Here is a 25,979-nt window from a genome sequence, read left to right as displayed (position 1 = left end):
TAAAAAAAGGGCAGAGTATCTGAACAGAGAGTTCTCCAAAGAAGAAATTCAGATGGCCAACAGGTACATGAAAAGATGCTCCACATCGCTAATCATCAGAGAAACGCAAATTAATACCACAATGAGATTATCATATCACACTGGTTAGGATGGCGAACATCCAAAAGACAAACAACAACAAATGCTGGCGAGGATGTGGAGAAAGGGGAACCCTCCTACACTGCTGGTGGGAATGTAAATTAGTTCAATCATTGTGGAAAGCAGTATGGAGGTTCCTCAAAAAACTAAAACTAGAAGTACCATTTGACCCAGGAATTCAACTCCTAGGAATTTACCCAAAGAATATCATTTCTCAGATTCAAAAGGACATATGTAATCCTATGTTTATTGCAGCACTATTTACAATAGCCAAGAAATGTTAGCAACCTAAGTGTCCATCAGTAGATCAATGGATAAAGAAGATGTGGTACATATACACAATGGAATATTATTCAACCATAAGAAGAAAACAAATCCTACCATTTGCAACAACATGGATGGAGCTAGAGGGTATTATGCTTGATGAAATAAGCCAGGTGGAGAAAGACAAGTACCAAGTGATTTCACTCTTCTGTGGAGTATAACAACAAAGCAAAAACTGAAGGAACAAAATAGCAGCAGACTCACAGAACCCAAGAATGGACTAACAGTTACCAAAGGGAAAGGGACTGGGGAGGGTGGGTGGGAAGGGTGTGATAGGGGGATTAATGGGCATTATGATTAGCACACATAATATAGATTGGGCACAGGAAAGGAACTATAGCACAGAGAAGACAAGTAGTGACTCTATAGCATCTTACTATGCTGATGGATAGTGACTGTAATGGGGTATGTGGTGGGGAATTGATAACAGGGGTAATGTAGTAACCACAATGTTGCTCATGTGTAACCTGAGCGTAAGATTGTATATTAATGATATCTTAATAAAAAGAAAATATCACAGCAGAAAAAAAATAGAGTTAGGATAGGGATGAGGGACAGAAAGCAGAGGAGAGGAAGAAATCTACTCACTCACCCATTGGTAACCACCAGAACTTCTCAGTGTCTGTGAGTCTACTGCTGTTCTCTTCATTTTGTTTTCCTGTTTTTATATTCCACAAATAAGCGAAATCATATGCTTTTGTCTTTCTCCACCTGGCTTATTTCACTGAGCATAACACACGCTAGATCCATGCATGTTATTGCAAATGACACGTTCAAATATTGCAAATGGCTGAATAATATTTCATTATATATACATATCACATTTTTTTTTTCAATTCCTCTGTTGATAGGCACTTTGGTTGCTTCCATGTTATGGCTATTGTAAATAATGTGGCCATAAACATAGGGGTGCATGTATCTTTTCAAATCAGGGATTTTATTTTCTTCGGGTAAATTCCTAGAAGTGGAATTAGTGGGTTGAATGGTGTTTCTATTTTCAGTTTTTTGAGGACCCTCCATACTTCTTTCCACAGCAGCTGCAACAATTCCATTTTCCTTTCTTCCCTTCATTACTGATTAGTAGTTTTATGGGAAATATTCTGAGATTCTGTCAGCCTGTTCCTCATCAAACCTCTTCAAACCCACCAGCCAGCCTTAGCCTCCACTGACAACTCCCATCTGAAATGAACACAACTATGATTGTCAAATGGTAATTTTCTATTTCACCATTCCTCTGATTTCATTAGTTGATATTCTACTGTAAAGAAGACGTATTTTTTTTTCATGTGTCTATCTTATCCATATCAGTATAGATTTATAGATATCCATTTTATTCAATGGGTTATTTCCCATTATTTATTTTGAGGCTCAAACTTCCCAGACTTGGCTAGTAGGGTCCTCTTCAAAGTGGCTCCTGTTTTTGTTCTCATGTTTCCACCATTCTTTGAGTATCTCCCTATTTTTTGGCACAAACTCTAGTTTCATGTTAAGCCCTCTGTGGCCCAGTCCTAGAATCAGTTCACTTCCCCTTCTTTTTTTTTCAATTAATGTGGGATGATACTTAGAAACCAATATCTAGATATTTGGAGTATTCCTTACATTGTTATTCTAAGCTCTCCAGAAGACAAAGCTGAGGAATATAGGACATAACCACACATACAGATACATTTATAACTATTTATACATTTATTTGTATGTGTGTAATCATGCATGTGTGGTGTATACTCATGAGATTTGTGTTTGTTCTAAAATGATCTCTTTCAAATGTTAAGCAATATTTTCTAGTGTAGCAGGCCTTGACAAAAAATATTTTATTCATTATATTCACATGCTTCATGGTTATATATATTTTGTTCTTAACTTCTTTTTGCTTAGTCTTGCAAGATTGAGAAGTACTGGTTTTGTATTTTGCCTTTCTACAGCAACCACCTTTCCTCATCTCATTTCCATCAGTGTGTTAGTAAAGAAGATTCTGGTTGGGTCAGAGAACAAAGCAGAAAGAAATATAGGAAAACATATAATTTAAAATTTCCTATGAATACACCAATGCAATTATAAATATATATTTAGAAAATGTATATTTTTTAGCCCATTCCTAATGTAAAAGTAAAGGTATGAATTAAATTTGAAGGTTTGGAAGAATATTTTAATTATTAAAAATCTGCTCAAACATATAATATAGTTGAGAACAATAAATAACTCACAGAAAATAAAAGGCTTTATCTAAAATAGCCTTATATGACTAAAATTTATCAGTTTAATACAAATATGTGTTTAAAGTTTCAAATTTAAGTATACTATGCATATTTCATACTGACTTAGGCTAACAAACCACCCCCGCTACAGCTGGGAAGGTTAAACAACAGTATTCAAATCTGATTTAGATATAACAGCTGTTCAAATGCCAGGGCGTGCTTTGCTTGAAAATGTGACCATTTAGTTCTGTTAAATATAAACTGCTGTGCTGGCTATGTTCATGCATGGTTCTCCCCATAAAGTCCTCAGAAAATTTTTCCCCCTGATATGTTGTAGGATTACTATTGAAGTTCAAAGGGTCTTTTTCTTGAGCTTAACTTTTTCTTTCACAACTTTCTGAAAAAATGAGTGGGACAATTCTCTTACCTCATCTCCTGTCTCCTCTACCCCATTTACCTCATTAAATGCTCTTGCCAATAGAAAAATACTATAATTAATAATTGGAAGAATGGTACTGCTTTTGATGGGACACTGATTAGTTATACTTAAATCCCTCAATTTTTACAGAAACAAGTGTAGACATTTTAAATTATCAACAAAAATTTCATCATGGCTACACAGTGTGTGTGTTAAATTGAGTTGTATAAGCACCTTTCTCAAAAGTAAAACAAAGAAATACAATCCTGAAATTCCCAAGAACAACAAATACTTCATTAAAAGACTGTCATCACCATTAAAAGCCCATGGGTTTATTTGTAAATGAAGCAAGTGGCCCATTATTCAATTTTTTGGGAAAAAAGTAAGACAATTTTTTAAGAGCTTGTTTTCCAAGAGAAGCCTCTGTAATCTGGTATCTGGGGGAAAACATGACATCTTCCTTCACTGTACTTCAGAAACTGAGAAGAAAGCTCTGACACAGAGAAAACTTTCACTTCAGCAGGTGGAAGACAAAAGGCACAGGAGGTATTATCTTCCTTCTGGGAAGGAAAAAAAAGACTTGTAGGATATATAAGTTTTCCAAAGTCATGTAGGAGGTCAGCAGTTCTTCCTTAACAAAAAACTAATTAAGACTTGCTCCATTCAACATGTGGGTGGGGTCTATGTTCTGCCCTTCCTTTCCACTCTAATAATATAGGGCAGTAGCCACGTGTCAGAAACTCTGCTAGGCTATGGGGATTCGTTGATGATGTAGGCATTTGTGGTTTCTCTGTGGATGTGAGCATGTAGAAGGGATGATAAAAGTAACTGCAGTGCAGTGTGGTTATTGCTATGACAGAGAATTACAGGATACTATGGGAGTACAAATGAGAGGTGTCTAATCCACATTTGGTGTGGATGGATCAGAGAAGACTCAAAGGAGGCAGTGACATTTAAACCATAGCCTGAAGTATAAACAGAAGTTAGCCTGGGTGAGATGACAGTGGAAGGAGTGGAGGGGCTATTAGAGAGACAGTTCCAATCAGAGGGAACACCATGTTTGAATACACCTTTGAGGAACTGAAAGAATTTAAGTACAGCACAAGAAAATCCCTGTTTTGCTGCCCTGGCCCAGCTCCTGCTCTTCAGCAAGGCCACAGTAGAGAATTAGCACTTACCATTCTACACTATTCCAAATGAGCACTGGGGCAAGAAGTAAAGAGTTACTGTTTTGGGGTAGGACTTTACTGCATCATTGAAAATAGAGATCCATGGCTTACTCTTTCTTTTAAGCAAAGATTAGGTCAATTTCAAAACTGTTCTTTAAATAATTTCCAAAATTCATTATTACAGTAGCAGACCAAAAGAACATTCCACCACAAGAACTATAATTCTTTTAGATTTTGGGGTCGTAGCATTTATTGACTACATGAACACAGGCTGGTTACACTTTAGATTTTAGGTGCCTCACTTAAAATGAGGGGTTTGAAAAGATGGTCTGTACTCTTCTCCCCTGTTCTAGTATATTATGGACTCTGTTAATAATACAACTAGATGGATCATAGTATCAAAACTCTGTTCCTTGAAAGCACAGGATTCCTTTAAATTACCAGAGGAATACCTTTCCATTCAAGCAGAGCAGCTCCAATTTTATTGGATTTCTTTACAGGCCTTCTGAGAAGATTTTATATAAAGAAAGGGTTCCATGGCGTAAAAATTTGAAAACAACTTTTTGTTTCATTCCTTGTTGCATCAGTCTCCAACATTTAAATCCTTACTTAGTTACTTAAAATATGGGGCAGTTTTCCTATTGGTCTGAATGCAAGGCTAAACCTATGAGTTCTTGAATGATGTTTCAATACCCTGAGTAAGTATTTATTATTCAGTAAGAGGCTGATTAAGGGATATCATAAATTCTATCACAATAACCAGCTTTGTGTCATCTCAGTAAATCTAATTAGGAAAAATGGTATAATAAATATTTATATTCCTAGTTAAAAATTGTCATTATAAACACTCTGCTTCCTGTCCTGAATTCAGAAATAACAAAGAAACTTGTCTTTTGGTTAAACAAGTGGAAATACATGTACCATTTTATTTGGTAAGGTTAAAAAAAACACTGGCAGTTAGTAAAGCAGTCCTAAATTTACTATGGACTATTTTTTTAAGCTTGAAGATAAAATTGAGGCTTTATAAACGAGAAAATGATGTACTAAAAGCAAGACACTAAATCAATTTTAAACACCAAACACAATTTATGCCTGACTTTAAAACTCATCCACAAAACATTAATCTACACAAAGGCCAGAAGCTGAATGAAGCATAATTTGTGAAACTGATACCTTTCATCACAACCTCTAACTGAAAAGGTCATTAGATATATTATATCTAAGTGAGCAGCTTATCCCTGCTTCATTACTGATAATTAAGACAAGTAATATTTTCTTGACAGTAATGTGTCTGTTAATAGATATCGTCTAGTTTGCATAAAATAAGCATTAATTACCAGAGTACTACCACAGATTAAAAAAAAATTAAGTACCTGTATAACATGTCTTCATTATTTTTTTCCCTTAATTTCCTTAAAGAATTAACAGGCTCAGAAAACATAATGTGCATATTCTGAAATTCATCTTTAGTCATGTTTTAAATTCATAAGGTACATAATAGAAAAGGTACTCTGAAAAAGAGATCAGTGAAAATGAAGATACTTGTGACTGGGGGCCATTTAAATGATCTGTACTAACTTGCTTTGTTGCATTACTTGAAATGCTACTTGAAATGCAGCTGCTCTTCAATGTTAAGACTTCTTGAGTCTTAATGTAGGAAATTTGGAGGGTACCCAATTGGTTTTCTAGTATTTGAAAGAATTAAAATAATTTCCAAAGTATCTGCCTGAAAACCAAGAATTCAAGAAAAGAGCCACAGAATTACATTTAAAAGGTCTTGAAAAAGAAATCACATGAGACGACCTGCTCAGTAAAGACTTTAACTACTCCTAGTAATGACTAATACTTACTATGTGACTAATATTTATATGGGCACCACGTTCTTACAGCATTTACTCAGTTTATCCTCACAGCTATTTCATGATGCTAATGCTATTTTGCCAATTTTGCAGACAAGGAAAAAGGCGATACAACTTGCCTACATTAACTTACCTAGCAAGGGGTGGGACAGGTCTAGCGGACTCCAGAGTTTCCATTCTTAATTACTATACAACACATCCCTGCCTGCAGATCTGGTTGTTTCAAGTGTTCCTTTCTTTAGGACAGCCAACCAGATCACATTTCTTAAGTATTTATTTGTGCAAAGAACTAGTAGTCGGTAGGATATTTGTTCAATAGCTTGTGAAGAAACTGACACTTGAAGTGAGAATGGAAGCAGAAGTAGTAATTTATGGTCTGAAAATTTTAATCTGGTGCCCTTACAAATTGGAGTTTACCAGGATAGCATTGAGTATGCGGTTTATCTGCAACTGAGCAATATGCCAGACAAGATACTTAACCTCTCTGCATCTCAGTACCTTATCAGTAAAATGATAATAGCCCAAGTTCAAAGTTGTGAGGATTACATAAATTGTGAGTTAACACAAATTATTTAGAATACTTTGTCAATACTTGAATACTTAAAGAGTATTTGTCAATATTTAGATTTCACCAAATAAAGATGATTCAAACTATACTTGTTCTTAATCACTCAGATCCTGAAACTCACCTTTGAGAAACAATGTTAAGTCATTAGTGCAAGTGCATCATACGCCTCAGGTGTGCTGGGGTGGAAAAAGATGGACCAACTATTTAGTGGGCTATAATGCATTCTCACCAATAAAAGCAGTTAGGTGGGGGGAGAGTTGAGGTGTGTATAGAGGCTAAGTAGAATGAAAAACTCCTCTCCCCAAATTAATACTCTAGAAGCAGTGTCCGGGGAGGAGGCAGTATGCTTCAGTAATGCACAGCAAAGGTTTTGAAATAGAAGTGTATTTGAATTCTGGCTCTGCTAATTACTAGCAATGTAGCATTGGTAAAGTTACTTAAGTTCTTTGGCTCCTCCCTTAACTTTACATGAAGATAAATGAAATTAGGTGTATAAAGTAAGTAGTACAGTCACCGACACATAATAAAGATTAAAAGGTGACACAGTGAAGTCAGGTAAGTCTCCCAAGGTTACATAACTATTACACAGTTAGTGGAAGAATCTTCTCTGCTGTGAGGAAAGCAAAATAAATACATAAACACAGGTAATGAGTATATCCCTAAATACACAGTTGTCCAGAGACATAAGTATGGCTAGGAGGATGGTTGGAATGCTGGATAGTTTCCAGAATGACTAACACTAACAGGATAAGTGTAGAAGGGTTTCAATGCAAGAACATGATTTAGTTGAACAAAATAACAATAGCATTTTCATAGTACTGTGCATCAGTTTGAAGAAGATGAACTAAAGGTAACTGTCCTTCGAAATTTGATTCTTTCTCTAAAATCCCTTATGATACAAGCGCCTTACACATGCAAACACTTATTATCTTAGGTAGAAAATAATTATTGCTCAATGGCTTTCCTATTTTCAAAGTTATTACTAGGTAAGAATTTTACTGTTTTGGCCAAAAGCAAGAATTCCAGGGCCAACATCTTCTGTAAAGATATATAAAAGATTAAACATAATGAGGATAGGAAGCTAATAGAATTATGCTTTTTATTAATTCAGACTTTGTAACTTAGTCAGTAGAAGAGGATATAGGTTACATTGAGATAACTCTATCTTACATATGAATTTCTATTTTTACTTTTCTACAAAGTCATAGCAGCTCATATTTTAGTACAAATAAGCCACTGCAATATTAAAGATGCAAAATATGTATTTTCTCTTTAGGAAAAAGTAGTAGTATTTGGTCAATGACTAAACATTACTTGAGTGTCTAATGTGTGCTATCTCTCACTTGAAAGAATACAAAGATAATGGACTGGACTGTTGCAGAGGTCTCTTAATTTGCCACATCTAGAAAGGGAGGAAAACAGCTATACCCCAATGTTGGCATTTAGCTGGTAGAATGAGGTGGAAACAGATGGGCTTTTGACTCAACTACTCCTCTATATCTTGACTTTGTTATCCAGTAGCCATTTGATCTTGTGCAAGGCTTCAGATCGCTCACATGCAAAAACCAGCTAATCTATTTTGCAAGTATTGTTCTGAGTATTAAATGAGATAATGCTTCTGGAAAGCATGTGGTATTTTCTTTTCCTTCCCTTATGAGAGGAGAAATACTTGGTTGCCATTTCACAGGGACCACCAATATTTATTCCCCTGGTATAGAAAGACCTGTAGAGAGTAGAATTACTGGCTTCTGATGAGCACTTCTTGTTTCCAGAGCAATGCTTTTTTATCTGCAAGAAAACCTACCACCATGGCAAGCACACATCAAACCTTGTGACAGCCTTTTAAATATGTTAACTTATATAATCCTCATAACCACACTATGCAGAAGGTGCTGCTATTATCTCTATTTAATAGATGAGGAAACTGAGGCAGAGGGCTATGTAAAGAGCTCACACACCTGTAAGTGGTGGAGCCAAATCTTAAGGTCATCAGACTGTAGAGCCTCACTTTAACCCACTATGGCATGCTACTCTATAAAGCACATAGAACATCAGATGAGAAATTAGTGGGTATAGACTTCCTATCACGAGCAAGAAGCTAGGCAGAGGCTTTCACATATGTAATTCTCCAGTCCTTAGTCCTTATTCTATCTTCCATTCTGATAAATGCTTCAACCAAAGAGAAGATGGATTATCTTAGATGGTAAACCACTACCATCAAATACTAAGAGCTTATTGATTTTCAGAGAATAAGAAGACATCAATTATTAACACTTTCATTAGTGCACTAACTAAAGAGTCTATGCCTAAAAACTTCTCAAAGTACTATGGTGAACCTCAAGCAAGGTGCTTACACGCCGTAGAAATATGGTTCAGCATTTTGCTCAGTGACAAAGTTAACAAAATGCCATAGATAAGAGAAACAAAAAAATATTGGTCTGTATCTAATTCACTGCTCTCTCAGTAATGATAAAACCTGCAAGTAAAAAGTCTCCTCAGTTTTTTTCTCCAACCCTCATAAATTTGATCTCTTTTTGTGTAGACTCAATCTAACATGGATGTAGAAGTTAGGGACTCTAATGATTTCTGTCTCTAGACACATACTATTCACTCTGAGTGACTATGCACATTAGTAAGATGTAGAAACACCAGCAGTTCATTTTCTAGCAAAGTATTACTGATTCTTCATCTTCAACATTAAGAAAACCTAACAGAATGACTATATTCTATTATGAAATTTCCTTTACTTCAGTATGTATGGTAAAACTCACAGGAGGAAAAAAGAGAAAGATCTCAGAGTGGAACGAAAGAATGCCTGAAACACTAGGTTTGTCTTTAGATTTTAGTTCAAATCCAACTACTTGGGTTATGACTTTTGAAGGTCAATTATTTTTGGCTAAATAAGTAGAAAATTGGTCCTGGTAAGCAGGCATGTATCTCCTGGGGGTGAGGTTGGAGGTGGGGGTAGGGAGAAACCATTGCATTGCATTACAGCAATGAAACAATAATCTCACATTCATATATATAAACAGTATTAGCATAATACTATTCTTTGTAGGAAGGGATGTTAACATTTAGAGTGTTGTAATTATTTTAGGAATAATGAATTTCTATAAGGCATCTGTTTTTTCCAAAGTATTTTGGTTAAAGCCTGATTTGCGTGAAAACATAAATAACCTCTTGCTCCAGACTGAGAGCATCAGCAAGCTTTAACAGATGGCCTCATTTAAAAATCATTTGTAAGATATCTCACATTTATCCAACACGCTGTCAACTTCTTCCTTTTATTCAATCATGATTTTACATATTTCTGTCATAAATATTTTTTAATCCTGTGCATTCATGGAAATAACACAATTTAGTATTTATACTTAATCTAGTTAGGGGCAACCCTAATTCTTTCAAACTTACGCCACTTACCAAAGTATTATAGAATGATTAACTACAGAAAAATACAAAGTTTAACATTAACTCATGAAAATGCAACCAAAAGCAACATTTTAAATCAAGGAATAAATGGGAAAAATGAAAAAATTGAAAAACTCTATCCTGCACCTCCCTCTGGCCATTATTCTTTCGCCTTTCTTTCATATTCAAGGGCCTGGAACACAGTAGATGCCTGCTGTCTCTATTTCTTCACCTCCTGTTCACTTTTTAAATAATTGAAAAAATTGCAAAATCCAATCAGTCTTTAACCACTTGCATGGAACCAAAGTTCTGTACCCCATATCCCTGAAACTCCTTCATCAATAGTCACTCATGATTCTCATATTGCTAAATATAATAGACTTTACTATCCATGGCTCAAGTTTTGACTTTCTATTCATTGTTCAATGCATTTAGCATTGCTCTTTATTCTCTCCTTAAATGATCTCCTCCCTCAATTTCCATGAGACCATTCCACAGGATTCTTTTGCCTTTCCTCTTCTGAATCTAAACATGTTTCCTCATCTTACTTACTCTAAAGACTTCAACTACAGCTAAGTAACAATGATTCCCAAACCTACATCTCTGGCCCTTATATCTCCACTGAACAAATTCACACATCCAAATGTTCACAGGTTACTTTCACCTGCATGTCCCATTCTACATGTCTCAAACTATATCTTTTTCTATAGTCCTTACTTTAGTGAAAGACATCTTTCCCACCAAGTTGCTCAAATCAGAAATTTTGGAGCCACCTTAGACTTCTCCCTCACCAAGTGACTAAATTCAGTTGATTTTATCTCAATTATGCTAGGTTCTTTCATTAGTTCAGGTCTTCATGATTTTGATAATGGCGTGGCCTCTTACGTTTTCCTAACTGGTCTCTGCGCCTCCAGTCTTTTCATTCTCTCCAATTTACCTTTTTATACTATTGCCAGAGTGAGATTTCTAAAACATAAGTCTGATTGGTCATCCCTGCATAAAATATTTAAGTGGCTCCCCAATACCCATGGGAGACAGTCCAAAATCATTCTCTCCACAAATGACATTATGCTCTGGCTCTCTCTTCCTTTTCTTATCCATGTTTAAACTGAAGTCTTAATGAAATAGTCAGATGCTACCACATCTAATTATAGTGAGTATATTTTCATTGAAGATGAGATTAGAAGCCAGTTGATACCAAAAAAACACAAAAACATGAAAGATGAGAAATATGGTACAGGCACTACCTAGACTAAAAATTAGCATTAGGATAAATAATAATAGACCAGACTTACTGGTATGGATAAGAGAAAGAGGGTGAAAATCTCAGTTGAATTAGGGCGAACATGGTAAGATGGACAACTGACATTCATAATCTATATATATATTTCACTAGTGAGTTTGGTTTTCATCTTTGGTAAGTGATAGAACCTAGAGGAAGGATTAGAAAAGAAACTATTTTATAACAGACTCTGGAGCAGTTGTATAGTAACCCCTTGAAAAAACAATTTCAATATGTTATTCTCCCACTATAAATGTATTAGTGTGCTATCATCATTTAAAAACATATAAAGAAACAGCGTATTTTAAAAATAAACTTTATCAATGAAATGCATTAAGTCCCTGCATTTCATGTGTCTCTGCTAATTCATTAAAGCTTGGGTCAAAATGTGTTAAATTTCTTCTGTTAGGATCTGCAATTCATTCCACTGTTCTCGAATAGCTACACTATTGCACTGAAACTCATTTCTCAACTAATGAAATTGAAAATATGTAATAATTAAAGGATTTGGAATAAAATTCTAATGCTCAACTTGCCAATTTGTAACTTTAACATGTATTTTAACATGGCATTTAAATTATATTTCTATCAACTTGAAATCTCAGATATTTTGACCTGCTAGAGAAAAATAATAAACTTCAAAGTTTTTGTTAAGGTGTATCAAGCAAATAAACCTCAAAGCCTTGCATTTTTATTATATTTACACAAGATACCATAGAAGTTGATAAAGGGTTACAGAGCAAAAATCTCAAAATATGGCATAGAAAGAAATGTACACATTTGAGTGTAAAATAAGCTGTTCTAAAAATATGTTACATGGCTAACATTATGTTAAATGAAATGGGATATAAAGATACAAAGACATATGCTGACTAGTTTGGGCTTTGGTGGGAGGAAAGGGAAGATAAAGAAATATAAATAACTTTATTGTCACATTAGCCAAGAAATGAAAGCAACCTAAGTGTCCATCAATAGATGAATGGATAAAGAAGATGTGGGACTTTAATGACACAATGGAATATTATTCAGCCACAAAAAGAAAGACATCCTGCCATTTGCGACAACATGGATGGACCTAGAGCTATAATGTTAAGTGACACAAGCCAGGTGGAGAAAGACAAATACCATATGATTTCATTTATTTGTGGAATCTAAAAACAAAATGAAACAAAATGAGCAAAGTAGACTCAGAGACACTGAGATGTGAATGGTGGTTATCATGGGGAGGGATAACCTAGCGACCAGGTGGGTGGATGTGGAGGGTGAGGGGAATAAAGGGGACCCAACATTTCAATCATAATATAAGTCAGTCATGGGGATGGAAATGCAGCATGGAGAATATAGCCAGTGGTTTTCTAACATCTTTCTGTGTTGACAGATAGTAACTGTGCTAGTTGGGTGAGGATTTAATAATGTATTTAACTGTTGAACCACTATGTTGTATATTTGAAATCAATATAATATTGTGTATCAACTATATTTCAATAAAAAATATAAACAAATATTTAGTTATATGAATATGAATAAAGTATTTGGTTAGTACCAAATATACTCCTTCAGTGAAATATTTTGGCACTATGGATGAAACAAAGGCATAGAACATATAATTCCTGACCTCAAGGAACTTATAGTCCAACAGACAAGGTACATGTCAAAATAAGTACAATGTATATAGAAAGTGATGGGGTACATATTTTATAATCCAAGTGACTTTTATGATGCAACTGTAATATGTTCTTTCTGTAACTTTCCTCTGAAAGGGGTTCAGATAATTACCCCATTATTTGCATGTGCATAGCATTTCATACTTAACTCTATTTTTGTTGCAGACAATCTTGTATAGTTATTTATTTATATGTTAGTTTTCTGTACTAGACTATAAGCACTTCATGGGCAGTGGTTGTGTTAATACCTATTTGTACCCTGGCACATGGTAAGCAACTCTTAAAATTATTTAATCAAACTGAGCTATTGTACAAAATATACAAAAATGAGAGAATTGAACAATGAACACCAAGGTGCTAATTTTCTAAGTACAAGTAACAAACAGAAAACAGAGCAAGTGGGGATGAGAGGAAGAGGAGGTGGGAGAGAGAGAGAAGAGAAGAAGATAAATATAGGATTGCCAGCTTGACTCAGGCCAGGCTTGGGGAGTAACTGGGAACTGAATCAGTTTTGAATATGTATGTAGCATCTCAGCATAGGCAGGAAGGAGTGTGTCCTGGAGGTGGAATTTGTGTGATCAAGACACAGGTACTAGACTTTGTGCTTCTGTATCTTTCTAACTCTAGAAGCTGGTGGGGAAGACAGAGATGTAAACAAGCACTTGTGATTCTTATCAATAGATCACTAATCCTACAGTCTTAAGAGTAATCTATGATTCTTCCTTCTCTTTTATCTCTCATGTTCTGGCAAATATCAAGTATAGTACAAGCTCTTCATTTACAATCTTAGATTTGTCAGTAGCTCTGCTGAAACTTTTGTAGAGCTGGATAACACCCGGGAAAGACTATATTAATGGGTCACAGAGACATCAGACTTGCAAGATTTTAGCTGGTGACACTATGATACCCAAAGCTTTATGCTAGACTGGTGAAAAAAAACTAAGGTTTTTAAAAATCTCTGCTAGGTTGGTCCTAGAATTAATCAATGAAAGTAGAAGCTCCAGACCAAGGACAATAGATTAGAGGTTAAAAACATATGTATTTAAGAGTGATTTATTTACCCAGGTTAGAAATCTGCCTCCATTGTTAGTTGTGGGACTTTAACTAAGTTATTTAACCTCTCTGCACTTCACATATGAAAAACAGGGATGCTATGACAACCATATAAGGTTGTTGTTAAGAATGCAGTGAGTTAGTATATGTAATTTGTGCAGTGCCTAACACATTGTATATGTTAAGTCTTGGCTATTATTGGGTTAATATTTTCTAAACCATCATCATCATCTATGAGGGATAAAAGGAGGAAGAATACTCAGAGTAAGTGAAAGAGGAATATTCATAGAGGCTATAAGAGAACCGGTTTAGTGGAAATGGAAGAGAAGAGATAATTTAAAAGGCATGTGGGGATAAAAGATATATGATGTTAACAAGGACAAGGACAAAATTCTATATAGGAATAAGACACTTTATGTAATAACCTCTCTAAAGGTTTGTCTGTAAATATAAAACAGTAAAATAGTATAACCCTGGGCACACGTAATTCAAGAAGAATGTTCTGGGCTAATGTTTCCTGGGAGGTGTTTATTGCTGTCTCTCGGTAGAGATTGTAGTGCTATGTAAATGAGAGTTTCGTTTTCAGCCCCCAGTTTAATCTGGAAATGACTTTTCCCACAAAAGTTGAATTAAAAAGTTTCCCTCACCTCTTTATCCTCAGGATTACAACATGAAGACAAAATACAGCTTTGAGCTGAAGAACACTGATCCACCAAGGAGACCAATGGGAGCGAGCACTGCAGGTGGAGAGGCAAAGCTACAGCGCACACAGTTAGTCCTGGGGTTGATGGCAAAGCTGGAATAGCTTATTCTGCCCTCAAGGGAGACAGACATCTTCTTGCGAAGCCAACTACTTGGGGCAAGAACAATGTGAGAGTCCAGAGGAGACTTCAGACTACCCCAGAACTATTCCCTTAGCCACACTGACAAGCCCTGGTTTACTCCCATTGTCTTGGCTTAACTGCTGATACTTCTTTCATTCCATAAAGATAACAAATTATAAATTATATGGTCACTTGAGATGGGTAGTATTAGTTCCTAAATAAGGAGGAAAGGGAAACATTTTAGTAATGTGACTGTATAATAAATTGTTTACCTGTTTTCATTATAGATAGTGAGTTCAATCATTCTCAAATCTTCCAGAAAATCACAAATTCAAGATTTAAAAAATATAGACATCTAGAGCAAGTGGACCTTAGAGAACATTCTGGTATTGCAGTGAACATTATGGAATATATTTAAAATAATTTTATCTAGCAAATTAAAATAAGATGATGGGTCAGCATCCATGTCATCACTCCTCTGCTCAGAAACATTTAATAGTGTCCCACTGACTGTTAATTTTAAGTGTCTAAACCTGGCATCAAAGGTGCTGCAGGATGCAGCCCAAGTCTATAGTTTTATCTTTAACTTCCACTCTATCTCTTTACCTTAAGTTAACACATGATTTGTTCCTGCTACTCCTTCTACCTCAATATCTCCTGATTTTGTTTGGAGATGGGCAATAATTAATAGCTAAAAATATCTTCCCAGACTCCCTTCAGTCAGGGTAGCAATTTGCACAGTTCTGGCCAACGAATTATAAACAGAAGTCTGCAGAAGAATATTTGGAAAGTTTTCCTTTTCTCACTCCCTCAATCCCTTCTTCCCACTGGACTGTAGACTAGTAGTTGAAGCTGTAGCCACCATCTGTGATCATGAGGCAACAAGTATTAAGGAAAGTCTCAGAAAATTACAAAAATGTAACCGTGATAATATAAACCACTGATTTGATGCCAGCAACTGCTTACCTCCAGATTTCTTGTTTTGTTTGAAATATAAAGCCTTATTTTATTGAAGTTCCTATCAATTAAGTTTACTTTTACATGCATCTTAACCGCTTCCTGACATGTCTTCTCTTTAGGTTCTTCTAGATTGATTATAAATGTTACTTTCCCTTTCAGTCTCCTAATTTGCTTTCAAACAGATGTAGCTTCTCTTTCTTTTATGAGTCCCATAGCATTTTGTGTTGCTTATTACACTAAAATATTTTGCCTTGAATTGATTTTTATATATTACTCTAATCTTGTCTACTATTGTATTCACTTTTCTGGTGCAGGAATAAGAATAGTGTTTTATTTGCTTTATACACAGCAGGCTTCTAAATATTTTTCTGAATTGATTTAGACTAAGTATACTATACTATGGTCTCCATGTTTACAAACAATTCTATATTATATGAAACATGTAAAGTCTGTACATCTAACAAATCAATCTGTTTCTTCTTCTTTTTTTTTATTAAGGCATTATTGATGTACAATCTTATGCTCAGGTTTCATATGAGCAACATTATGGTTGCTACAATTCCCCCTATTATCAAGTCCCCACCACGTACCCCATTACAGTCACTGTCCATCAGTGTAGTAAGATGCTATAGAGTCACTACTTGTCTTCTCTATGCTATACTTCCTTCCCTGTGCCCCCCTATATTATGTGCATTAATTGTAATACTCCTTAGTCCCCTTATCCCTCCCTTCCCGCCCACCTTCCCCAGTCCCTTTCCCCTTGGTAACATTCTTGGGTTCTCTGAGTCGGCTACTGTTTTGTTCCTTCAGTTTTTGCTTTTCAACCCGTTTCTTTTATCTTCCCAGACACCTACTCACAGTATAGAATTGGCAATAATTATATGTGGCTGCTAGATGAATTAAAAATGCTTTCTCTGTTTAGTTTGGATATATGTTCCAGAAAGAGAAAAGGCTGAAATCTTATTCTAGACCTTGAACTTGACAAAAGGAAGGCATAGCTTTCACTCAACTGGATCTCAGTGGTGCCTTTCTCCTAAAGAGGAGTCCCCTGATCACAGAACAGAGGCAAACTAATGGGGTTTTGCAATATTGTTTTGTAATAACCAAGGGACAAATTCATGGCAGTGAAAAGTGAGAAGACTCTGCTAGAAACATGTCTATTGGAAATTAAAAATGAAGTCAGACTTTCTTGTCACTGATTTGACAATGATTGCCAATTAAGCTATACTGTGATATCAACTATACTTCAATAATAAAAAAATTAAAAAAGATTTATGCCTGAGGATATTGTCACACACAAATTTATTTCATTAAAAAAAGCTATACTATGAACCTTTTCTAGATATTAAATAAGGTAAATCTTTACTTCATTAAATAAGATTTTAATTATACTTACATTGAAAGTAAGGTTTTAAATACACTTACATTACACTTACAATGAAAAATTTTGTCAACTTAAAAATGTGTGAGGAGGTACATGGTTTTAAAAACTTATTTTAAAGAGTACTTAGACAAACAACCATACAAACAATACGATCCTTACCGTGACACTCAGTTTTACCTCACTTTTTTTTACCTGTTCTTCTGTTTCCTTTGTTCTTGGGCAAATCCATGTTACTCAATGTCCCACTTACCTGATTTTTTTTAGTCCCCCACTTTCCCCCCAAGTCTTTGAGAATATACTCAGTATCAGGAATACCCTCTCCCTTCATTCTAAAAGTGGCATTAAACTTCTACCACTTGAAATTGTAAGGTCTTAAAGCCAGTTTTTATCTCTAAATATGTAGTTACTTCAAAAGAAGAGATGATATTAAGCAAATAGAATGTAGTTAATTTCACAGTTGACATTGTGCGATTTTTTTCAGTCATTGTTCTTTAGTAAATACCATAATACTGATAAATGAATAAAACTTGCTAAAGGTGGCCACAACCCAAAAGCTACAAAGAGGTCTTGGCCTTGGGAATCTTTTATAGGTTGAATTGGAACTTAGCTACTCACTTGTTAAGTCACCCCAGGCAAGTGACTTAATCTCTCTAAGCCTCCTCGTCTGACTTTGACAACTAGTTGTGGGGATTAAATGTCATAATACAGGTAATGTGCTGAGTCCAGTGTCTGACACTACTAAACAGTCAATAAATGATAGCAATAAATGATCTCATCATTATTAATACTATGCTAATCCTTATATTAATAATAATGTAAGTTTCCAAATTCATTCATTCTTTTATACAACTTAAATAAGGAGGGGAAGGAAACAAATAATACAAGGTAAACTGAGACATACAAACTTAATTTAAAAATATATTTTGAGTACTTTAAGTGTCATACTGTTCTCAACAGAACAAAGAACAAGGAAGAGGAAAATCCTTGTTCTTGTGAAGCTCACATCCTAGTATGAGAAGATAGGAAACGAACATAATGAATAAGAAAATTATATAGCATATTAGAAGGCAGTGAGTAGGTTAAGAGTGATTGCAAATGGCAGAATGAGGGCAAATTGCTACTTTGAAATGGATATTCAGGAAAAGCTTCATTAAAATGGTGATATTTCAACAATATTTGAAGGAGCTGAGGAAGTTACCTATGAAAAGAACTGAGAGGAACATTTTAGGCAAAGGGAACAGGCAGCAAAGGCCCTAAGGCTTGGAGTGTTCAAGGAATAGCAAGGAGGTTGGTGTGGCTGACTCAGAGCAAATGGAAGAGGAAGAAAACATGAAATCAGAGATTTAAGCCAGCCAAGTGGCACAGAGTCCTGGAGGCCACCAAAGGACTTCTGAGAGACATGTTACACTGATGCAGTGTTTTGAGCATGGAAATGACATGATCTGTCTTATGTTTTAAAAGAAGCATCCTTCTGGCTGCTGCATGAAAACAGACCAAAGGAGGTCAGGGTGAGAAGCAGGGGTTTAGTCAGAAGGCTACTACAATAATCCCAGCAAAACATGATGATAGCTTGGACTGAACGGTATCACTGAAGGTGGTGAAAAACTACAAACATATTTTAAAAGCAGAATCAACAGGATTTCCTGTCATGTTGGATGCTAGGTAAACAGTGATTGTTTTATTTAAAAAGTCTTACTCTAAATACCTGAAAAAGATTTATGAATATAGGGTTTTCAGAGAGGAGGGACTTCTGTAACTTCCAGTAAAAGTCCCTAAGAGGTCTGAAACAAGTATGACATTGGATTTCAATTACAATTCAGTACAAAAATAAAACAAAACAAAAGAAAATAGAACACAGCAAAGAGGTGAAGTGAGAACAGAAACCGTGTATATGGTTTGCATTTCCCACAGTGCCTACATCATAACTTTAACATTGTATGTACTTGTAAATATAAACTTTTAGAAAGTTTAAATGTATTAATTGTTATATCGTACAGCCTTCTCATGACCGCTGGGGACAAGAACTCTCTCCATTCAGTCTGTCACAATCCTTCCCATCCCAGCCCTTCTTCACTTCTATTTGACAGTGATTTTTATGTAGAGAATTTATATGCTAAGGAAACCACATGGATAAGCATCTACCTTTCTGTTGGATTAGCACTAAAATAGGAAAAGAGGGCTGCAGCAATTATCAAGCATTTAGCTTCAATAGTTTCCAAAACTTCATTACTGCCACATCATGTACAAATACACCTACCACGCTTTATACCCAAGTTTTTTTTTTTTAAACTAGGTACCAGAAACCTGAATTTATGAAGACATTGCTATTGGTATTGTATAAAGAGGTAACATTCAGTTTTCTTTTAGTAATGTGGATGGAATATTAATTCAGTTCATAAATGTAAAATTAAATTGTTTCAGAATTCCTGTTCCTGAATAAATCATGTTTAATTTTACGAGTGTCTTTGGGTTTGAGAGAAAAACTATGCCCTGGCATTTTTCTAACAGGCCTCACATGAAGACCACAATGCTGTAGGGAAGAATGTTTTAGCTCCATTTACTTCTGACCTTGACATTCATAACTAGCAAAATGAAGAAAAATGGTTGGTAGGTCAAGCTAAAAGGTAACTCATATTAACAGTCTTACAAATGAGACTTTCCATATCAAGTACTGGCATAGCTTCCTAAATATACTCATAATACAGACTACTATTCAAATCAGATAGAAATACATGTTTCCTTATCTTCAGTGTTTTATTAAAGAAAATGTGTCAACTGAAGGTACAGTGATGACTGGTAGCATCCACTTAAAGGTTTTCCTATTAAAATGCCAAGAGCATACAAACAATTTAACACACCAACTCAAAGACAATTGTTTCCATATTTAGTAAGTGAAGAATGTATCTTCAATGCTCTGGCATGAATCCTTTATTAAATAAAGTGTAAAAGGTTTATTAAATTATATTCTATTAAATAAAAATTTCAAGAGCTTCTATACAGATCTTGTACTGTTCACTTGTATTAAAAAGCAATACTAGCAATTTTACTTTCTCCAATGCAGTAAACAGACTGCTGACTTGCTAATGGTATTTTACATGCTGGATACCCCTAAAGGTTACTCTTTGGTTTGTTTATATGGTGGTACACTACATTTGTTCTGTCAAAGGCAAGCTTAAATAATAAGCTGTAGTTTAATAGTGTCTCTAAGAAATCCTTCTCCAGTTCTGTTAGATTAACGATGAGCTAATTATAATTTCATTAGATACATAATCAAAAGAATCAAGAAGTAAATACTACGACATCATACTGTTTAACAGAAATTCCAAACACAGTTGGCATGTTTAAACATAGATTTGCAGGTATTTCTTTAAAATAATTCATATCCATATTTATAAACTTTTGATAATTAAAGTAGTAGTTTGTTATGATGATTGATAATGGATTAAGTTTATGCATCAAAAACATAGCAACTGAGATCTTATCAAAGACTACTGTCATATTGTGATGGTTTTATTAATCTCTGGGTTTTACTCTGACAGCAGAATATCCTTCGTTCATATGGCAGCCATTTGAGAGCATGTTATTAGAATGGTATAGTAAATACCTGTGCGTGTAATGGCTGTTTGATTGAATTAGTACTTATAATTCACATATGTTCAATAAAAATCATATCTGAGCAGTTGTATGTAGATTTTTCACTCTAACAGAAAAACACCATTTATAACAAATGTCATTATAACAAAATCTCCTTTCAACAAAAGACCTCAAAGACCCAAACGATTGCTTATATTTTTAAAAAAGTAATAACTGATCTAACTTCAATGTAACAAAACAACTTGTACAGTCCCTTAGAAATTTCTGCAAAGGGGAAGCCCTTTTATTGAATCATGTAATAACAATTAGTATAGAGTACAGAAACTCAGGCTGGTTCCATTGCCATCAATTACTTAAAACTGGGTCAGTTGAGTAGGCTGGTAAAGGCAAGAAGTGGCCTACAGAGGTTATCTAGATGGTTTCCTCTTCCTATCAAAAACCAGCTTAGAAGAGTGCACTGTTTACAGTCATCAGCCTCATCTCTGCCACCCCACTCCCTTTACCTTCTACGCTCCCCGCAGGGAAAACAAAAATAAAAACCACATAGCTAACAGCCAGTCCTGCTTAAAACAAAGTTCTTGTTTTAAGGAGAGAATAGGAATGTAGTAGCAGCCCTAGGCCTTAATGACCTGTCTTAGCTGTCCAGCAGCCCTGGAACTTAAACCTGATGTCATATGGCTACTTAGAGGTTCACAGAATTCTTGTAGCAGTCAGGGAAGAGAAGTGCTTATACAGTCACTTCACAAGTAACTCTTGCTGTTGCTTCTATCTGGAGATGCTGCAGCCATTGCTCACAGGGGGGCTCAATGTGCCATTAGAAAGGATGTTGTGAGTGTGTGTGTTCTGGGGTATCTATGTTTTAGTTACCTGCATCTAAATACACATAAATGTCTCTGAGGGTTATTAGGTGCTAGGCTTTGTTTTTGTTTTGTGCCTTTTAGTCCAACTGGAAAAAAACAGAAAAGTGGGAAAAGATCTTGGTTATAAAGACTTAAAATATTATTTATATTTCAATTTAGTAAGCTATTATCTATAATGTATTGAATCTGTGAAATAATATATGATCATGTTTACTTTTAATGACTGATAATGTGTGATTTTTTTCCCCAATGGTTTAAGTAATATGAAATGAATAATTACATCCATCCCAACACATATCTTAAATACTTTCTAATGGCACTAGGCTAAATTATTTCTGCTCTCAACTTTGAGCATTAGGTGAGCTATAAAACTCATGTTTTAAGTTAGTGTAAAGACACTAAAAATATATTTTTTTAAACAAAAATCTTCTCAGTGTGTAAATGTGTAAGCAAAGAAACCATTCACCTAAGTTTTATGGTTTTATTTTGAATATCAGGCTGATGTGTAAGGAAACCAAGGCCCTTTACTTTCTATTTGAAATCTTTAATTATAAGCATTATACATATGAAAGGCATCCTAAATTAGGTATTATCTTAGCCCTACCTTTATTTACTTTCACATAATTATCCCGATGAAAGATATAATTATAGCATTATGCAAAATTCCTAACCCATGTTTTTTTTTTTAATGTTTCCTAAGTGATAAACACATTACATATAGATTAAGGCAATAAATCCCCAACTAAAATAGCTAGGAGTTAATTAAAAAGTAGAAACTATAATTCCCATTTCTTAGTTAGGAAAAAACAACTTTATGAAAAAGTAATTAAGGGAAAATACTTTATGAATAAAATTTCAAGATATGATCACAACTTACTAAATTATCTAAGACATGATTATTTTAATGCCCAATTTAGAGAAAAAAAACCTGAGAAACACAACTTTTGACATCAAGGAAAAAGCTTTTGCTCTTCTTTGCTGGACTTTTTCACTTTGTACTATTGTGAAATGCCTTAGAAATAGAATCATAATGTGATTTTTGCCCTCATCTTTGATGTCTGCAGCATAAAATTATTACTCTTAGAGCGGGAAGGATTCTCCTATTTAGAAAACAGTGAGGCTTATTATGTAGCAGTTGGAAGGAGAAATCACCTTCTCTAAATAGCAGAGTAGTTCCAAATCCTCTAAAGGAATGATACAAGAGATGGCCAGGGCATAACACTTCCGAACTGAACTTTAAACAATTATTCAAATTATCATAAAATATTTAATCATTGTTTCACTCAAGTGATAATAGATATAAATGTCAATTGACTAGGAACAATGAATATGGATGCCCATGGGATATTACTATCCAATGTTATCAAGATGTTATCAACTTGGCACCTCCCCTCTATTCAAAGGTTCATTTTAAATGCTCAGTTTATTTGGCTTTAATTAGTCATCCTGATAGGTATCCATACTAAATCTCTACCACATGTCTATAGAGGCAAGAAGGAGATAACATAGACATGCTAAAAAAATGCATTTAAATTTATATTAAGACTATTTGATAATTTTAATGCATTAAATAACATGCTTTCTTATTAAAAGGGTGAGTTTTATGTAAACCAAAGATTTAGAAAGATGTCTATATATTTATTGGTAAGGAAGCGTGAGGAGAGTGGAGAAGGAGCTAACAAAATTTTCAGAGAGAAGAAAAGATTGAGTTAAGTGTTAAAAAAATTTTTTTTCTTTTTAAAATTCCAGCTTAATATGGTAGAGTATTCTAACCCTAAAGCCAGGACACAGTTTAATAATTAGGGAAAATTTAAACAACTTGGTATGGCTACATTGCCAGGGAAAAGGTTGCCTTGCATTAGAGCTTTGAGAAATGATTAGCTGGTGTTTTTCTCCAAAGAGCAGACAACTCTGATCCATATGGAAAGCTAATCAAAGACGTAGTCAGGTTGCAACACTGTACGTGTAGTCAACAATAATGTACTGTACACTTAAAACTTTGTTGAGTGTATCTCATGTTGTGTTCTTATGACAATTAAAAAAAGATGTGGCAGATATTTGGTAGATATTACATGTAGCAGATAGATTTTATATTTAGCAGATATAATGTTTTCCACATATTATTCCACTCAACAGGTATTTACTAAACACTTGGTGTGTTAGGTCCTGTGTTAGGTGCTGTGGATGCATCAGTGAGTAAGAGCATGACACAATTTCTGCCACCAGTTTAGTATGGTAGAGACAGACATCAAGGAAACAGGAAATTAAAATTATGTGCCAGTGCTTTAACAGATAATTTACAAGGTACTCTGAGGGTAGAAGTAGGCTACCTAACCTGGTCTTGGAGGATTAGGAAAGACATTTTATAAGAAGTGACATCTACCTTGAGAACTAAAGAAAGAGTAAGATTGACCTGTCAAGAATACCTGTAAGAACAGGGGAGAATATTTTCTGCATTTACAGACACCTGGAAGTGACAGAATGGGCCAATGTGGGGGCTGCAAATCAAAGAGTCAGTCTGCAACTTGGAGTTCATTCAGGTAAGAAGAGATGTAGCTGGAGAGGAGGCCAGAAAGCAGATCTTAAGGAAATGTATTTTGATAAAAAGCATTGTACCAGATTAAAAATTCACCCAGAAGTACCTCCATATTTACTGAATGAATTAATAAAAATCCGCAGTTAATCTCACTTACATAATTAGTCCCTGAAGCCTCAATTAACCAAGCATATATATTATACTGAAATAATAAACACTTCATTGTAGGTAAAGATATTAAAGATCTGACAGAATTTCTTACATCTTACTCCAAGAGACTCAAACACACATAACACACACAAGGCACCAAAGGAAATTTCATCCTGATTTCTACAGCAAAGATGAGGGAGTTACTTTAGTAGGAAAGAATTATTCCCTCTTGCTATAAACAAGTGATTTAAGTGTTGCAAATCATTTTATTAAGAGTAGTCTGAAGATCACAATAATTTTGTTTTATGTGATGGTGTTGAGGCATTTTTCAGGATAATATCACATAACTTATTTAAAAGGCATGACCATTTTACTTTCTTCTCTGGTCACATTTTTTTTTACAGGATTCATGGTGTACCATGCTTAGGCATATAAGCATATTTTAAAATGTGTTAAAAACTGTTATATTAAAACCCAAAACAAAAAGCATAGTTATTCAAATTTTATACAAAACATCATTTTAATCTGCTTGTTTTCTAATTTTAAAATAAACATTCTGCTTTCCAAATGAAGCAATTACTTTTTTGGGTCATAACTATTCAATAATTACTATTTTTAAATTTTTGAATATTTACTGTGAAGCAATGTAATATCAATTCTTCTGATTAGAAAATATATGCTTGTGGGAAACATGCAAGCAATTTATTAAAAAATATGCAGATGTATCCTATAATAAAAAAAGTACATTTAAGATCATATAATTAGATGGGAGGAGTAACTGAATATGATAAGCTGAATGGATCATAGATTTTACTGCCTAAGTTAAAATTCAGCACAAAATTAAGCCTGCTTACTATCAGAAGTCAGTGTATAAGTTAGACTTTTTTCACTCAACCACTTTTGGAATAAAGAATATATATATGTATATATATTACTAATTTACTTTGATAATACTCTCTTTTCTTCAGAATACATGTCACTGAAATACATTATGCTACAACTCACTGGTAGAAATTATGTAGGTGAAATCAAAACTATGGAAATATATAAATAGCTCACTTTGACACTTTTTTTTAGTATTCTTATTTTAGGTGATTTTACTGAAATCTAGTATGTTTCACTGACAACCATTATATTAGTTGAAATAAAAATAGTGTAGAAAATAATAAAAGTTAAAGCAGATTAAGCTTATTTGTTAAAAGTAATTTATACTGTATCCAAATATTTGAGTGTTAGACTGACTGTACTGATTAAATAATGATCTCTGTGATACTTGGAAACTAACTTACATAACTTTCCAAAATAAAGTTGATGGTTATTTGACATAAGGCATTTTAGAAAAACTTTGTGCAGAAAGCATTAATGATCAAGATTATAGAAAATATTGCCCTTACTAAAAGGAATCTTTCAAAGGGAATAAACTTTAATTAAAAGTAAAGGACAGTTAGGAATAAACTTATTAAAATGCTAGCCCTGATAAACTAACAGAACTATGTGCGCCAAACTTTTCAGGCCATCTGAACATCTTTAGGTGGAATCACATTTCAACAATCGAGGACAGATTAAACTAGATTCCATTTTATAAAAAACTTC

At 34.4% G+C, this 25,979-nt stretch overlaps 1 protein-coding gene across 6 annotated transcripts in view; it reads right to left on the bottom strand.

Annotated features, from left to right (window-relative positions):
* ELP4 (elongator acetyltransferase complex subunit 4) overlaps nt 1-25,979 on the bottom strand; it is a 248,100-nt gene that overhangs the window by 76,814 nt on the left and 145,307 nt on the right. Inside the window, exon 10 of one of the 6 annotated variants that reach the window (XM_057507528.1) lies at nt 3,382-3,635. The exons of the other annotated variants lie outside the window; for them this stretch is intronic. Within the exon in view, the coding sequence (XP_057363511.1) occupies nt 3,471-3,635 (165 nt within the window). The 3' untranslated portion in view covers nt 3,382-3,470. Of the gene's footprint in view, nt 1-3,381; nt 3,636-25,979 lie in introns of those variants that run through there. 6 annotated transcript variants of the gene reach the window in all.

The sequence above is a fragment of the Manis pentadactyla genome, chromosome 9 (assembly GCF_030020395.1).
Source record: "Manis pentadactyla isolate mManPen7 chromosome 9, mManPen7.hap1, whole genome shotgun sequence".
Taxonomy (NCBI): domain Eukaryota; kingdom Metazoa; phylum Chordata; class Mammalia; order Pholidota; family Manidae; genus Manis; species Manis pentadactyla.
This window is presented reverse-complemented; position numbering and strand designations above follow the sequence as displayed.